Source organism: Festucalex cinctus, chromosome 8 (assembly GCF_051991245.1).
Source record: "Festucalex cinctus isolate MCC-2025b chromosome 8, RoL_Fcin_1.0, whole genome shotgun sequence".
In the NCBI taxonomy this organism is placed as follows: domain Eukaryota; kingdom Metazoa; phylum Chordata; class Actinopteri; order Syngnathiformes; family Syngnathidae; genus Festucalex; species Festucalex cinctus.
This window is the reverse complement of record NC_135418.1, coordinates 19,963,496-19,981,330: the sequence shown is the minus strand read 5'-3', so window position 1 is coordinate 19,981,330 and position 17,835 is coordinate 19,963,496. Positions and strand designations below refer to the sequence as shown.

At 41.7% G+C, this 17,835-nt stretch overlaps 1 protein-coding gene across 19 annotated transcripts in view; it reads left to right on the top strand.

The window, feature by feature from the left end:
- The window catches only part of cacna1da (calcium channel, voltage-dependent, L type, alpha 1D subunit, a), a 79,554-nt gene that overhangs the window by 53,840 nt on the left and 7,879 nt on the right, over window positions 1–17,835 (top strand). For 12 of the 19 annotated variants that reach the window (XM_077530147.1, XM_077530145.1, XM_077530146.1 and 9 more), the window contains 12 exons: window positions 4,197–4,229; window positions 6,518–6,646; window positions 7,351–7,416; window positions 7,490–7,581; window positions 7,654–7,813; window positions 7,922–8,049; window positions 8,133–8,229; window positions 9,467–9,569; window positions 9,666–9,767; window positions 11,817–11,950; window positions 13,242–13,358; window positions 14,532–14,929. In XM_077530147.1, the coding sequence (XP_077386273.1) occupies window positions 4,197–4,229; window positions 6,518–6,646; window positions 7,351–7,416; window positions 7,490–7,581; window positions 7,654–7,813; window positions 7,922–8,049; window positions 8,133–8,229; window positions 9,467–9,569; window positions 9,666–9,767; window positions 11,817–11,950; window positions 13,242–13,358; window positions 14,532–14,929 (1,559 nt within the window). The remainder of the gene's footprint in view (window positions 1–4,196; window positions 4,230–6,517; window positions 6,647–7,350; window positions 7,417–7,489; window positions 7,582–7,653; window positions 7,814–7,921; window positions 8,050–8,132; window positions 8,230–9,466; window positions 9,570–9,665; window positions 9,768–11,816; window positions 11,951–13,241; window positions 13,359–14,531; window positions 14,930–17,835) is intronic. The other 7 variants (XM_077530150.1, XM_077530144.1, XM_077530160.1 and 4 more) reach the window with 1 other exon arrangement.

Genomic DNA, 17,835 nt, shown 5'->3' with positions numbered 1-17,835 from the left:
TGAATGTACCAACAGTCGTAAGCATTTCTTCACAGGTAAGACTTGTGTCCTTTGAGCAAAAAAAGAGCTGAGTTTGAGGTTCTTTGCTGATCTTGTGTTTGTGCCTCTGTGAGTGATTGTCTGTGTTTTGTTCTGTCTTCCTGTAGTGAGCTCTTAAAGCTCACAATGGAACTCATGTGTAGCGCAGGTGTGTAGACCCCAGTCAGGTGCATGAATACATCTTCTGCCCCCCCCACCCCCCCACCTTTTCACAAGTTCCAGCCCAGTTTCTCCTCTCTGTCCCAAGATCTCTTCCCATTCTTCCTCCCGTCTCTCTCCCCCTGCCGTGTGACGACGCCCCCGTGCATGAGTTTGTTGCATTGCTATGAGTTGGACGGTCGCTCCTCTTTGCGTGTAGTACATTAGAGCTGAACAATTCATTGAATTCAAATTGACATCGCGTTGTAGTAATTTGTTGGGGATAAATGCTTCATTTTGCTCGGGAGGTAGGCTTTATTTTTATATGTATACTGTATTTTATTTATTTGTTTAGTGTCTATGTAAGTTCAGATCTGACATAACTTATTCAGTTATGTCTATGTTTATCGTAAATATAATCTTTCTTATTTGCCTTTATTTTTGCATAAGACCAAAGCATTTAAAATAAATGTGATGTTGTCTATTGTGTTTCAGATTTGAAATAAATAGGAAGAGTATGGAAGCGTTGAGTTGCCAATGTGAAGTAAACATTTTGGGCTGGTGAGTATGTTCGAACATTCTCGCAAATACGTTCGAACATACTCGAACATACTCGCAAATACGTTTGAACATACTTTCAAATATGTTCAAACATACTCGCAAATATGTTCAAACGTACTTGTAGGCTACATGCTTCAAAGTTAACATACCTTCCCATAATGCCATGGGATATTATTTGTGCATGTGTGAGTGAAAACAAAACCCCATTTTTTTAGGCATTTGGGCCACATTACCAATTCATTAGAAAATTAAGTAGACAAAAAACAGCGTTCATTCGGAACTTTTATGAAATTATTATGTCTGCCGTGCATGATTTAGGTGCGTCATTTGCCCCAAATGCCTAAAAAATTGGGTTTTGTTTTCACTCGTGAATGCGCAAATAATACCCTGTAGCATTATGGGAAGGTATGCTAACTTTGTAGCATGTAGCCTACAAGTACATTCGAACGTATTTGCGAGTATGTTCGAACGTACTTGAGAGTATGTTCGAACGTACTTGCGAGTATGTTCGAACGTATTTGCGAGTATGTTTGAACATATTTGCAAACATATTTCCGAGTACGCTCAAAGATATTTGCGAGTATGTTCAAACATACACGCCAGGCAAAAATGTTTACTCCATATTGTCAACTCTATGCTTCCGTAGAAGAGAACCTTGAACAACTGATCACATATTTAATTGCCCCCCCCAAAATAAATCTCAATTAGATAATTGTTCTGAATTGTTCAGCACTAGTGTGCGTGCTGAATGCATGCTCCGTGGATGCCATGGCCAGGATTACCGAAAGAACCTCCTCAAGCTAAACTCTTAAAATTGTCTGCTCCTCACACAGACAGGTTTGAGTCAAGGATTTGAATGAAGCCACGTCTGTCTGGAGGGTGATTTTGCCGTTCATTTCTTGATTTTTTTTTTTTTTTTTTTTGGCTTTGTTTGATCCGAGGCTGACGTCAGGTTCAAGCATACAACTGTTGTTGATGTTTTGATTTTGCACCCAGACAGTGTGAACAAGTGCTCGCCGGATACTTTCTTTTTATGGCATGAATTGCATATTTATTGACTGCGTATGTGTGTGGATCCTGCGTGAGTGTTGCTGTATGTAAAAATTATCCAATTGCATTTAGACTTTGTTGGACTCTGCAAATATTATTTACATCACAACAGCAAATACCATTTCTAAATGTGTCGAGATTATTTGTATACAGTATGTTCAATGGACAAAAAAAAATGACAACCAATAAGCTGCTATTTGCCTTTACAAAGATGACATTGTTCAATTTCAGACCTCTTTCACACAGAGAACCCTCAAAATGTGTTCATTTATTCCCCTGTGCCTTTTATACAGAACCCTGTCAAGCTAAAAAAAAATGACTGTGTGAGCTTTCACATAGTTACACAGCATCACACATTATTTAGCTGAAGAAGATTTACAATGTTCTCTTCAATTTGAACAGAGAAAATCATGGAGTCATTGAAACCCACCTCAAAAAGTTTAAGAATTTCCTACAAATGCCACAAGGTGGTGACAAAGCACTACTTTTGTCGAAACAAAGTGCCTCACTGCAAAAAGGGCAGTAGAAAATGTAAGGAAAAAAAAAATAGTAAAATAAGAAAATTATTACTTCAAATAAGCAAAATTATCTGCCAACAGAACAAGAAAAATGTACTTAAATTTACCTGTAAGATTTAGAAAAATAAGAAAATAATACTATTCCCATATCAACCACAGCAGTCTTGAAAATAGTATTTTTATACAAAAAACAAGTTATATTGACTTTTTCCAAGCTGTAATAAATATAACCATTTTCTTAAAATACATATGTATTTTTTTTTTACTCTTGGATAACTTTGCCTGGGTCTCAAACAGGGAAGTAACAGGTCACATTTTTAATTGTCTTTGGTATGACCCAGAACGGGATAGAACCCACAACCTCCAAGTCTGAGGGTGGGCACTCTGTAGCCACGGAATTTGGATAACAGAATATTGGAGAGATGACAAATGAGCTTAGTAAATATAACGAAGCCACAAACTTGCACTTTTGTCTGATTGTTTTCATACTTATTTCTAAATTATGAAAAATCTTAAGATAAGAAAATTCATCTTATGAAACCCCAGTTCAGGGCCTTTGATGTTGATTAGTTGTAATCTTAAAATGTGGAAAATACTTGTTCTAAGCCTTACAGTACTTAAAACTGTCTGTTAAAGGTGGATTCAATGGTGTTCTCGAAAAGCGGAAGTTTAAAAAACTGCGCATGCGGAAGACCATCCTACCAGCTCTCCTGCTCGTCTGGGGGAAACGCCTCTCAAATGTCGCTAACGTGCGAGCTCATCTTCATCATCATCTTCATCAGTCTCTGCAGCCGGCCTCGCTTCATACGGATGTCCTCTTGTGGCTCTCAGTTATTTTCAAAGTACGCGGTCAGCTCGGTGGAGCTACAACGATGAATGGCCGAATCCGAAGCTAGCTACATGTTACAAAGACTCGAAGTGCGCATGCGCAGCTAGGAACGAGCACGCGCGATGTTGTTACGCAGATTGATTGACAGGATTGAGATATAATCCTGAAAATGATCCACCCGGAAGACGCAGCCACAAAAATATCCTTGAACCCACCTTTAACACTCAAGGCTAAGACTGCTTGATCAAGTAAGATAATTACGTAAAAAGTATCTAAAAATAAGCACAATGATCTTGTCTGACAATTTCATTTTAAGTAAAAAATAACTTGTCAAGGCAAATTAAGCAAATTTAGGTTAAATTATACCTTAGTTAAGATTTAGTTTTTTGCAGTGTTGACATAGTTACTTGGCAACAGGATGACACAAGATGGCCACAAAGCAATAGGTGATTTATTTTTATTTATTTTTTTATTTATTTATTTATTTATTTTTACAAATAACAGAGGCAAGGGGAACAATGTATTTGAAAGAAGTACTTCTCAGAAACTCTCAATCAAAACTGAGCACTGTTTTCTTTGTAAAGGCAGAATTATTGATACAGCTCTTGTATTGAATCCAACTGGATTGCAAGACGTTGATGAATGCTTCTTCAAGAATCAATTAAAAGTCACAGTTTAGTTAATAATATCACTGGACCTTGACATGAATGCATCACCTCGCATCTCATGGAGTCCTACTGCAGTACTCGGCCATTCCCGCGGGGTGATAAAGTTGTGTGCCGGTGATTCCCATGTTGTTTGTCATTGTGACTTGCTCTGGTTCAGTCCCACATAGAATATTAACCTGTGGTGTGCCAGTCTTCCATAGTGCATACACAATGTTGTTGTGTCAGTTTACACGCCACGTGCGAGGTCAGTGGTGACTCTGTTCTGTCTCTGTCATGACAAACATGTAGTAGACTATTTAATCATTGTGCACATGTGCAAGTGTTTATTAGGTCAATGTGTGTGGGACGTTCGGGCTCTGAATAAGTCATTAATGCAGGTCTTTGATTTTAAAGCCAACAGAGACTCCTCAGGTGGATGAACTGGGGGTAAGATGCCACACCTCCAACCCCCTCTTCTTAGGATCTTTGCATACATTTTGTTTCTTTTTTTGTTCTTATCTTAATTCAGGTTTCTGTTCTCATACTAAGGTTTTCATCTCCTGTATTTTGATTAGGGCTGGACTATTGGTCAAAATTTAATCGTGAGTTTGATTTTGGTTTCTGTCGATCTTGAAAACGAATAATGAGCTGAACGACGTGGTACGATTCAAATCTCCCAACATTGTGAGAGTACCTTGAATGCACCATGTTGCTTGCTAGCAAGCATGTATCATCTGTGCTTCTGGCGTCCCTTATCATTGTTCTTGGTGTTGTTTAATTAATGACACCCAGTTGGAGTTCACTGTAAAACTAAAAACACATCAAGATGATTTACACACGTTGTATGTTTAAATACAAAACAAGCTTAGTTTTTAAAACATCGCTGGCGCTACTGCTAAATTCAATGGAGGATACCATTGACATGCTAACAGAAAATTAACATTGACTTCGAGTGTGATATTCCTTCAAATAACAAATATTCACACATAAAATCTGTGGAAACACAAACACACAGGTAAGATAACACTACTAAAAGGCAGGAAAATTTCCCAGTCTGTGAAAAATTTGTTAGAGTAGAGCTCCATTGCAACCTTCTTCTATCTCAAGTGTATACGTACTATCTGCATGTATGGCACCCCATTGCCCCCTAGAGGCCAACACGCACAGGAACAGCCGGTATAGACCCTCTCCAGCTGACGTCACTGCTTCGTTTCCGTTGTGCCTCACAGAGGGCAAACATCCCATAACAAATGAATGTACAGAGCTTGATTTTCGGCAAGCGTTTTCGTTAAAACGTGGGAAATATGTCGAGTCTAAAAAAAAAACATCCTACTCGGGACTCATTGAAACCAGCCATTTGGAGGCGCTAGCTACAAAAAGGGAGTTTGTTGGAAGGCAAAGTAGAAGCGGAAGCTTAAGGTATGTTGTTTTTGCTTGAAACAGTACGTCGATCACTACTTTCATGGTGTGAATTGTCATTCATTAAATTGTTTGTGTCTGGATATACTTGTCTTGCTGTATATTGAAGTTTTCAAGCTATCTTAGCTTGCTAGTTGCTAACAAACAAATTGACGCCCTGCCCTCCACGTGACGTCACACTGGAAGGGTTTATTTGTTTTTACAGTTTTTTAAAAGTTGCTGTTATTTTTAGTACAGTGTATTTTTATTCTACTTTCTTACTCATTTGTTTTATGATTGTTCTTAAAGTTGGATTTCAAAGATTCAAGGAATGTACCTTTTCTCAAAATTCAAGGAAAATATGATACTTTTGAGTAGTTGAATTTTAGTAGCTGAATAAATACTAAGTTTTGAAATCGGTTATTTCAATCACAATCAAAATAATCGGGATTTTTTTTTTTTCCCCATAATTGTCCAGCCCTAATTTTGATTTCCTCTCTTCTTGTTTGTTTTGCTCATCTGTCCTCTAGAATTTTGTTGTAAATAGTTATTTCTATAAGGAGCGTGTGTCACTCAAACGTGGCGGCGCGTGTCTCCCCCTGTGAGATGACAGCTGGTTTTCTGTACCAGCTTCTCACGTTTGTAGTGTTGACACTTCTTACATGGTCTCTGCCTCGCACTTATGTGGGGTAGTTACTCATGGATAACTCCCCCCCCCCCCCCCCCCCCCCGCCCTTCCCGGGATTAAGGTCACCCAGTTGTGTGACCTGGCAACCTCCTGGCCGACCCGTTTTCGGGTTGGTCCCACTGTGACTCTGCATGCAGTGACTCTGGAGTGAGGGTGCCATGCTTGTGCAGACGTGTCCTGTCAAGTATGGCAAGGTTTTCTCCAGCATGCCTGCCTCCTTGCTTCCTCTCCTCATAGGTCAATGCAGTGACACCACTGCTGACAGTGCTTTGGACCGGGGCTGAAAGAAATTTATGAGCTGGAGTTCCACTGCTTTTCACCAAATGCAGAACATATATATAGCCACATTTTCATTATGTAAAAGGCATAAAGGAAGAGAAAGTCAAAATAATTTGTGCTTGATATTTTTTTTTAAACTCTAGTCTAAACGGACATTTTTTTAGATTAGAGTTTTCGTTTGATTTTTTAAAATATTTATGAGCCACATAAAATCTCTTTCAAATTCTCTTTTCAACACGCAGTGCTGCTCTCCCAGCTCATATGTTTCTGCTCCTGAGTTCACAACTTTTCATCCCGCCCTGCACAGCCAGGGCTCCCGCGTCCCGTTCTGCGGCCACTTCTGCCTCTGACTTTTTTTTTTTCTCCCCAGAATACGGAGGACAGCGCCCGTATATCCATCACCTTCTTCCGTCTCTTCCGGGTCATGCGACTCGTCAAGCTGCTCAGCAGAGGGGAGGGCATCCGCACTCTTCTTTGGACCTTTATCAAATCCTTCCAGGTGAGCTCTTGGATAAGTTTACAACTGGTGGCAAAATATGATCTGTATTATCTTGATTTTTTTTCCCAGTTGTGCTTATATTGTATGTTTGTATTTAATGGATTATTTTTATTTGTATAGTTTTATATATGTATGTGTCAGATGATTAAAATTTGTAATTAATCACATGACTTCAGTAGTTAACTCGCAATTAATCATAAATTTTATATCTGTTCTAAATGTACAATAAAATGTATAATAAAATATTTTCTAGTTTTCATACTGTTAACATAAGTGGTAAGAAATGTTAAACTAATAGAAAAAACTGTACTGTACTGTAAAAAAAAAAAACAAGTGTGTTGTTGATTTTCGTTGGGGTCATTTTTCTGCCACTAGATGGCATAATTGCATTTGTAAGACATTGGTGACAGCTCAGTGCATTTTCTTTTCATATTAACAGGGGAGCGAACGGGATTGCTTCTGTCTAAATGGCTGGAGGCGAATGTGTTAATTGTGCATTAAGAAAAATTAGTAGAGTTAAAGGAACTTTAAATTAACTCAAAATTAATGCACTAATTTTGACACCCCTAATTAGAAATACTATAAATGCCAGACCTGCAGGACAAATTCCTTTTCATACTTAGCCAATAAATTTGATTCTGATTCTGAATATGTTTATATATGTTATTTTTCTGTTATTCTTACTCTCCTTTAATTTCTTGTAGGCTCTGCCATACGTCGCTCTTCTGATAGCGATGCTGTTCTTCATCTATGCTGTCATTGGGATGCAGGTTGGTACCACAACATGATACCACCAACATATTTTCCCCTATTACATTTATGGACCAAATAAATCTCTATTAGGTCTTTGGAAAAATTGCGATGGTGGATGGCACGCACATCAACAGAAACAATAACTTCCAGACATTCCCTCAGGCTGTGCTCCTGCTCTTCAGGTCTGAAAGATTTCATCTTTTAAAAAAATGTTTTCAAATCTTGATTGCATGTCGTTGATGTTGGTTTTCCAGGTGTGCCACTGGAGAGGCTTGGCAAGAGATCATGTTGGCCTGCATGCCGGGAAAGCTGTGTGACCCCGAGTCCGACTACAACCCGGGGGAGGAGATGACGTGTGGCAGTGGATTTGCAATCATTTACTTCATCACCTTCTACATGCTCTGCGCCTTTTTGGTATATCACATACATCTAAAACTTGAAAGTGTTAGTTCTACATTCAAATGACTAAAAAAAAAAACCTTCTCTGTGTATCATATTGCACACCTTTTTGTGGTCGTCCAGATTATCAATTTGTTTGTGGCCGTCATCATGGACAACTTTGACTATTTGACACGGGATTGGTCCATTCTTGGTCCACACCACCTGGATGAATTCAAGAGAATTTGGTCAGAGTATGACCCGGAGGCCAAGTATGACTTTAGTTAATATTTTCTTTATGTTTGTTTCCAGCTATTTTTCTCCATGATGTGTTTAATATTTACTGTTCATCCAGGGGAAGAATTAAACATCTAGACGTGGTAACACTTCTTCGACGAATCCAGCCGCCTCTTGGCTTTGGTAAACTGTGTCCTCATCGAGTGGCTTGCAAGGTCTCCTTTCACTTCTCTTGTTGTTTTCTCTCTTAAAAAAATGCCACAACATTAGGTATTTGCACATAATACAAATCAGTCAATCCATCCATTGTCTATGCCTTCTATGCTAATTACGAGTTAGAGTTAAATACTAGTTACAAGTGAACTGGAATATATCCCAGATGACTTTCAGCAAGAGATGGGGTTGACCTTGGACTGGCTGCCAACCAATTGCAGGGCAGTTACAAAAAAAACAAAAAAAAACATTAATATTCACACCTACAGACAGATTAGAGTCTCCAATTGACCTGTTGTGCGTGTTTTTGGAATGTCCGAGGAAAAAGTACCCAGAAAAACACATGCAAGAGAGTAAGTCACACAGGTGTCAAGACTGGGTCATGCAAGGGTTATGTTTGGGTCATGACTGTGTGGTCAAGGACTGGGCCATGCAAGGGTTATGTTTGGGTCATAATCGTGTGGTCAAGTGTCTGTTTTGAACTGAGGTCACCAGCATCTAGTTTTAACTGGTAAGCTATGTGATGTCAGAATCTATGTGATGACAGGAATCTTTAATCTCTTTATCTGGTCACCAACCAATCAGATAATTCCATGTCAGTCCTGTTACCCACATATGTCTAGCGACAGCCAATCAGATCAATTCGCTGTCTATATAAGCCTGACTGAGAAGTGTGTGTTTTTGTCTGATTATTTCTTCTGTTTCCCTGAGCACCTCCACAGCCCAAGTTAGCTTAGCGTCTCGTGATTCTTGATATATTCTCGTTGTTTCTCGTCTAGTCAAGTTTGTTCTAAGCCTCTCGATGTTATGCGAATAAAGAGTTAAATCTTATTTGTGTCTGCGTTTTTGGGATCCAACCCCAGAACATAATAACAGGACTGTAAGTCGCATTTTTGGGGAAAATAAGAAAATCGAGACAAAGAGAAGTAGCATGCCAAAGAAGGTGGTGGTAATGGACCAAAAGTATTTACCGTCAGTCGTGGCAATTAATGTGTCATTAGTTTGCTGCTGCTCTTATGGCACCAAACGAAGGGGCCATCTCTCTAGCTAGTTCGCTAATTTAGCATGTGGCATCCACCACAACAATTTCTACCTTTGTCCACAATGTGACATGCAATTCTAGTTAAAGCGATAGTTGACTCATTGAGATATTTCCAACAGTAAAAAGTTAAAAATAAATTTGTGACCATTTAATATACAGCCTGAATGTTTACTCTCTTGTCTTCTCTCCCATTTCAGAGACTGGTGGCCATGAATATGCCTCTCAACAGTGACGGCACGGTCATGTTTAATGCTACTCTTTTTGCACTGGTGCGAACAGCCCTCAAGATAAAAACTGAAGGTGAATATCACCACTTGATGAATACGAAGGAATAGGTTACTTTTTAATTGCGACCAGAGCTCATATCTCAAGAAATGGATTGCGGTTGTGTTTCAGGTAATCTGGAGCAAGCAAATGAGGAGCTTCGAGCTGTTATTAAGAAAATCTGGAAGAGAACTAGCATGAAGCTGCTGGATCAAGTAGTGCCCCCTGCTGGTGGTCAGTCGCACTCACCTTGCATGTTTCTGGCAGGAGAATTGTCCAAAATTCTTCTAACTACTCACACGCACATGCACGGATATTTTTGGCGGCAGCTGCCCAAATTATTCATACAATTAATAAACAGAACAGTTGAATATATTTAACTCATTCGCTCTCAGCTATTTTCACAGAAGCAATCCCCTTCACTGTTTTACTGGAATTTGACTGATTTTGCAAGGCCCCCAGAATATTGTGTTCTATTGCTATAAATAGATGGAACTTACCAAAAGAAAGATTAGAGTCTCTTCTTTCATCAGGAAAAAAAAAGTATATTTCTATCTGTTTCCGTTTTTCAGCAATTTGCATTGGAATATAGCTAAGTTTCAGCATTATTCACAAATCTATTTAGAATTGTGAGTAAATTAGCTTTTTTTTTCAACATGGCCCTGGTTGATCTCTTTTGCTCTGCTTCCACCTGCTGGCCGCATTTGTAATTACTACCATTTCTTCAACCGTTCTTTGCGTTTCAGAGGCTGCATCAAAGCCTTCTGTATGCTCTAGCATTAAAGAAAAGAAGAAAAAAAAACGTCTTTGGGACACTTAAACCATTTAAAATAGAACGTATTTATACGTTTTTGGGAGCGAATGAGTTAACTTACGAATTTATTTCTGTGCACGTTCCTGCACACACAGATTCTCACACACGGTGTTGCTACTCATCTTCTCCTGGTTTCAGTTTGTTTGCTGTCCGTGTGTTTTCAACTCACTCGTCTCCTGTCGCGGATCCTGACGGAGGCTGCTGATGTCGGGCTTGCATGGCCTTGTAGACAACCAAGCGTTCTTACTTTTTTGTGTCTCCCTCTGTCTCTCTCATCTGTTCCTCCTCATTCACTTACTGTATATCTCTGTGTGTGTCCAAATCTCTGAAGCACTTCAGAATATTCTGAAGCAGTTCTGTTTTAGGGTGGTGGCATGGAACTAGAGTTGCCTCTCTCTCTCACTCTCTCTCTGATGTCTGTCCCCAGCGTGCTTGCTAAAAGTGATCCAGACCCCTGCTTCACAATGATTCTTACATACTCGTGCACATCAATATCCACTAAAACACTCTTTCATGTGTGCATGGATTTTCTCGAGCATTACTGATCAAATCCAAAATAAGACAAAATAAAAAAAAAAAACTATTGGTAACACTTTCACAAACAAATGAAATGTTTGCAATAGCCATGTCATTTATTTCCCCCTGATACTGAGTTATGACGATCACTTTAAGCTAAATTAATCTAAATTGTAGTTTGCCCCATCAATATAATTACCATCAATACAAAAATGCAATACAACAGCAGCTAACTACTCTGGAGCAGTTCCGAATCAATATTTATTAAATAAGATGACAAAAACATTTAAATCAAATGCATCAAACTCACCAGAGTATTAAATGACATTATACAGTGATGTTTTGGTAGTCCAAACTTGACGTGCTCTGACCAACCAATCACAAGACAGGAAAATGCTGACATTATTGAGGGCCAGCATTCTGTCCCTGTGAGGATGAATTTGAAATTTGATTGGTTAAAGAAAAAGTCCTTTTATTAAGATAGTTCGGCCTGTCAAGACAAAACATAGCTTTATTTCAATGTATTGGTACAATGTCGCCCTCTTGTGGTCATATGAAGATCAGAAACTAGAAATAAGATAATTTGAGAAAATTTGCCTCTAATTTCATACAAATATAAGGGAAAATGCTATATTGGGACAAAAAGGCCTTTCTTTAAAATTATTTGTCATTGTTTTTGGAAATTTAGCAGTATAGGTACTCAAGAGATGAGTACTCATACTGTGTATGGGTCTGAAAAAAAAGTGCTATTGAATATATCTACATGCTAGCTTCCCTCTATTTTTCTCAATTTTAACCATAAAATTTCCAGTGAATTTTGTACAGAAGAAGAGACTACTTGGATCATTAACAGTTCTTTAGCAGCACAAATCAAAAGATAAACCCATCCGCATGTGGTTTTGTGTGTGCCGACCAGCTGACACAAGAAGCATTTGTGTGGTCTGTTCACTCAGATGATGAGGTAACCGTGGGGAAGTTCTATGCCACCTTCCTGATACAGGACTACTTTAGGAAATTCAAGAAACGTAAAGAGGAAGGCCTGGTGGGTGCACACCCCTCCCAGAACAGCACAGCCATCGCACTGCAGGTGAGTCTCTTCCAGGTCCAGTTGTGAGCAAAGCCAGACACGTCTTGGTGTGAAAACATTTTTCAAAGCGCTCCAAAGTCGTGTGTGTGCATTCCATTCAATTATCATCGAGTGTGCTAATTGTTATGGTTTGTGATCCAGCAGGATGTTCATCTCGCTGTACAGTATGGATATGTTCTGTTACTTCCGTGGCGTGGAGCTCTAATTTGTGTCCCTGTTTCTTTTAATGTCACACATGTTGATGTTAAGCGTGTGCCATCGTCTCACGGGATTCCCGTGCAACACAATTCACCCATCAGCTCATCAAATTCACCTCCAGTCCAAAGTTTGTTTTCTGTTACGCACAATATACACTCCATGGCCACAACTTTAGGTACACTTGCACAATACAATCTAACATTTTTTATTATTGATTGTAGTTTTGTAGCACTTCATCTCTGTGCCATAGCAAAATGAGAACCACATGCCATCAAAATTAAGTGTTTTTCCTTTAAATTGTTTTCATTAGATTGTGCCGGTGTACCTAATGAAGTGGGCGGTAAGTGTATGGCTGCATCAGCTGTCACCATATGTCAACATCAGGCAGATAAAACTGCTTTAAGTCCATTGATTAAATCATCTTGATGTGTACTTAGGTGACTAACTGATTGGATAGACAGAGTGTATAGATGCCAAAACGTATAAGAATGAACACAGAACACAGGGATGAGAAGACAAGACTTATTCGTTTTTACTTGCAGCGAGGAGAGCAGAGTTGTCAGTTACAAACTGGCAAAGATGTTCTGACAATTCTCTTGTCTTCCTCTCTTTTTATTGGGGATTATTTCCTGTCCGGTTTAAAAAAAATAGTGTTGCACTACTCAAGGGTGGGGAAAGCGCATTAGTGTAACGTTGCATTATCTAAAAATAACATCTGTCTGCTTGGATGTAAGTGTGTTGCAAATAAGCATGCCCCAATGGTGTGACTCATTTTAAACACAGCCACACTGTCTGATACAGTTCATCTAAAAAAGCAGTTCACTTAAAGTTCATATGAGTGTAAAGCATTTTAGCAAATACATATAATATGTACACTTTAAACTTAACACAGAGTATACCCGGAATTCTTTATTTACAAATCAATGAGCGCAGGTTACCATCAGCTGAGCACATCTGTCCGTTTGTCTGTGCGTGTCTGTCTGCACCGTCAATGTCAGGTGTCACAAATTCAAGCAAGTGTGTGTGTGCGGTTGTGGCTGTATGATGTGCCATTTTCCTTTTTTGCTTAGCCCTTTTGTTGTCATGGTTACAGGCTGGCCTCCGCACGCTCCATGATATTGGGCCCGAAATTCGCCGAGCGATATCATGTGACCTGCAGGATGATGAACTAGTAGACTTTATACCAGAGGAAGACGAGGAAATATATAGGGTAACTTGTTTGATTTTACAGGGATGACGTTTGTGACATGACACATCACTTTCACTATATGGACGTAAGTTGAGAGGCACACAGCTCAATCAATGAATTAATCAATTACAAGCCCTGTAAAGTGATATTAAAGATTTGTATTTAAATACATTATACTGCAGATGCTGAAGATTTGCAAAGACTGAAAATATATAGTCTGAATTCTAATTTTCCAGATTTTTTGGAGGGGCGAGGCTAATGTTAGTTCTAGGCCTACTTCTACCTATACCGCGTAGTTAACTAGCTAGCTAGCTATGTCTACACAACAAAAATGCATCTTACTTAGATTCCACTATTTATAGAACAGCTCACTGTCGCTATTTGAATTCCCACGAAAGGTTGTTGGTGGGTGCTGCGAACGAGCCCACTGCCAATCCGCTCGCCCAGAGGACGCCCTGCATTCATGTTAGCTCGCGAGCTAGCTTGTGGCTAGCATCTCTCGTCGTAGTCTGGAAAGTCATCCACCGCATTTGAGAGCGGAGATGGTTTGTTTTTTTATTATTTTGAAGCGTCATTAAATAGTCGTGGTGTTTTTGATTTTTGTTTTTTTAATCGTTCAAATTTGTCAGGGCATGCTTGAGTGGGTCCAGTGTGGGATGACTTGAGAGTCCTGACCTATAAAACACGTCTGGAATGAACTCGAACTGTTGGCATGCTTTGCGCTCTCTCAGGTTTAGCTAACTGTCCTCGTGAATGTTCTTTTGGCTGACTGTATGATAATTCCCAATGAATTGTTACTTAAAGCTGTTGCAGCTTCCAAAAAAAAAATGTATTTTTTTTTTTGTCAAGTGTCCCCACACTTACGTCCAAATAGTGTATATTATGTAATAGGTCAATGGTACTTATACATTGTAATTTAGAATAAAGCCGATCTGACAAAAAATAAATAGAAGAAAAAGACTCCAAACTTATGTAGTTGTAACCATGTATTATTTGGCTGTTGTTTGATTTTTTTTTTTCCCCATTTCTAATTAAAGACAAAAAAACAAGTCATTTTTTTCCACACAAACCATGCACCCATAAGTCAACTTCCTATTTTGCTCATATCAATTCTAAAATCAGACTTAACATCAATTTACCTGTATTGAAAGTGATGAAAGTGTTGCAGGAGTCATTGTGCGTATTCGTTGGCAGCGTAATGGCGGACTGTTTGGCAACCACCTGATGAACGGAGGTCACCGCCGATCTAACGGCCACCAGACCAACGCCACGCAACGGCCTCTGCAGGTGCAGCCGCCCCCTCACTACGCTCACATGGAGCAACCGGTGGGCCGGCTTTCTCGAGCCAATGCCATGTCCCACGCCAACCACCGTCACCATCATCACCACCACCATCACCACCACCGCCACCACAACAACTCCTACGGCAAGTCTCCCAAATCCACAAACATCAACCTCAACAATGCCAACAAGTCCAGTTTACCCAATGGGGGGCACCATCGCTACTATGAACACGCCCCTCCCAACGGCTACCCGGGTCACCGCGGCTCCTACTACGACTATGAAAAGGCCCGGACCCCACAAGCTCAAAGGTACCAACACATGCACCTTTTTGCAGCAGACATTTGTGAACTTGTTGTGTTGTGTTGTGTTGTGTTCATATCACTGGATGGTCATCTAGTGCTGGACGATTAATCGAAATTATATCGTGATTTAGGTTTTGGCTTCTCTCGAACATAACAATTGAAGAAAAACGATTAATGTGCATAATGGCGCTATCCGTTTACAAGTTCCCTACGTTGTGAAAGTACTCTGAATGCACCATGTTTCTAATAGCTACTCCAGAGCGAATCGACGTGATTCTGCCGTCCCTAAGCGTCCTTTTAAGCTATTTAATGACACCCCAGTTGGAGTTAACTGTACAACTAAACACATGACAAGAATTCCATACACTGTATATCTAAATACAAAACATGCTTCTTTTTTAAAACATCACTAGCCTAGCGCTAAAGCTAAAGTGAATGGAGGATCCCATTCAAATGCTAACAGGAAGTTAGCATCGACTTCGGGAGTGATAGTCCTTCAAATAACGAATTTTCACACACAAATACTAAAAAACATACATTTGATTATTTTACACATTTATTTTTATTATTATTAGTATCATTATTATTATTTTAAACATTTGAACTGTGATTTGTCTAAAGAAAGAACAAAGACTTGTTCTTGTATTTAATTAAAACCTCCAGTGCTATGTGCTACTTGGTTACTACAAAATGGGAGGGAACGAACTGCACTTTATAAAAAAATTAATAGTAAATCCCGAGTGGCACCTCCATTTTTTTTCCCCTGAGTGGAGGTATCTATTTGTGGAGAGGTGTTTATTCATTCTATCGGCTTAGTTGAGGTACAACATCTATTAGAACAAAAGTCGCTATTTGTGTCATGTTTTGGTTCTGTTTAGGGTGGGTTTTTGCTTTGTTTTTTGTTGGGTTTTGAGTTTGTCATGTTTATGTTCTGTTTTTCTTGTCTTCCATAGTCTCGTTAAGCCTCACTGATGTCCACCTGTGTTTGCCTGCCCTTCCTCATGTGTCAACCAATCAGCATCCCCTTCCACTTGTGTCTTGCCCAGCTGTGTCTCATCGTGCTCAATTAGTGTGTGTACTTAGTTTTCGGTTTTCGCTTCAGTTCGGGTCGGTTCATTTTTCCTGTTTCCCTACGTTCTTGCTTGCCATAGTTAAGTCTACTCTTGTATAGTTTTTCCTGTCGGTATTTTGTTATTCTTTGTCACCAAGCCTGTTTGCCACTTTAGTTTTTTGTTTGATTAAATTGACTCCTTTTGAGCACCTCTGCCTCCCTGACTCGTTCCACCTCCTGCACTTGGGTCCACCACCACACTTTTGAGTCCTGACAGAATGAACCGACCACGAAAGGACCCAGCAGGGAGCCGGTGCCGACCGGCACGACGTCGGCCAGCTCCCAGACGCCATCAGCCTGTTGACCAACCCCGTTCCCTCTGTGTAGGTTCAGCTTTCTTTTCTGGTTCTTGTGTCTCCGTGTCCTCCTCACCCGTTAAAGCATATTTACCCAGTTCACCTCCTTGTGATTCCCTTTACAGTTATTTAAGTGATTCTGATTTTGAGCTCACAGACACCGAGTTAAACTATTCTGATTTGGACACCAGTTTTTGTTCACCTAGTAGTTCCCCCAGTGCACTTCCTTATGACACAATTTTGTCACCCCACGTTTTTGTTGACCACGTTCCCGAGTTTGATTTTGATTCTGACTTAGAGGATGAATGTGAAGTGAGTGAGCACACCAAGTTTGGTTTGAGTGCGAGTGAAAGCTTTTATAGTTTTTTGTTTGCACGTTCCCTGTCAAAGTCACTTACACCCCTTCCTAGTCTTGTTTCGTCTGTTGATGCACCCCTTAACTTAGTCCCTGGTGTGTCTCGAGTTCCCCGGTCCCTTGGTCAACAGGCTGGTGTGACTACAGCCCCAGCTTCCCGCAGACAGAGGAGGAGGCAGAGGCGACCCAAGCCGCAGCCTGTGCCGCTGCCGCCGCAGCCCCTGGCCGCTTCGCCTGTGCCGCTGCCGCCGCAGCCCCTGGCCGCTTCGCCTGTGCCGCTGCCGCCGCAGCCCCTGGCCGCTTCGCCTGTGCCGCTGCCGCCGCAGCCCCTGGCCGCTTCGCCTGTGCCGCTGCCGCCGCAGCCCCTGGCTGCTTCGCCTGTGCCGCTGCCGCCGCAGCCCCTGGCCGCTTCACCTGTGCCGCTGCCGCCGCAGCCCCTGGCCGCTTCGCCTGTGCCGCTGCCGCCGCAGCCCCTGGCCGCTTCGCCTGGGCCGCCACCTCCTGTTCCTCGTCAGGCGGCGCATGGATTGCGGCCGCCACCTCCTGTTCCTCGTCAGGCGGCGCATGGATTGCGGCCGCCACCTCCTGTTCCTCGTCAGGCGGCGCATGGATTGCGGCCGCCACCTCCTGTTCCTCGTCAGGCGGCGCATGGAATGCGGCCGCCGCCTCCTGTTCCTCGTCCGGCGGCGCATGGATTGCGGCCGCCGCCTCCTGTTCCTCGTCCGGCGGCGCATGGATTGCGGCCGCCGCCTCCTGTTCCTCGTCCGGCGGCGCATGGATTGCGGCCGCCGCCTCCTGTTCCTCGTCAGGCGGCGCATGGATTGCGGCCGCCACCTCCTGTTCCTCGTCAGGCGGCGCATGGAATGCGGCCGCCACCTCCTGTTCCTCGTCAGGCGGCGCATGGATTGCGGCCGCCACCTCCTGTTCCTCGTCCGGCGGCGCATGGATTGCGGCCGCCGCCTCCTGTTCCTCGTCCGGCGGCGCATGGATTGCGGCCGCCGCCTCCTGTTCCTCGTCCGGCGGCGCATGGATTGCGGCCGCCGCCTCCTGCTCCTCGACCGGCGGCGCCTGGCCAGCGGCCGCCTTCTCCTGCACCAGTTCCGGCGGCGCCCGGCCAGCGGCCGCCTTCGCCTGCACCAGTTCCGGCGGC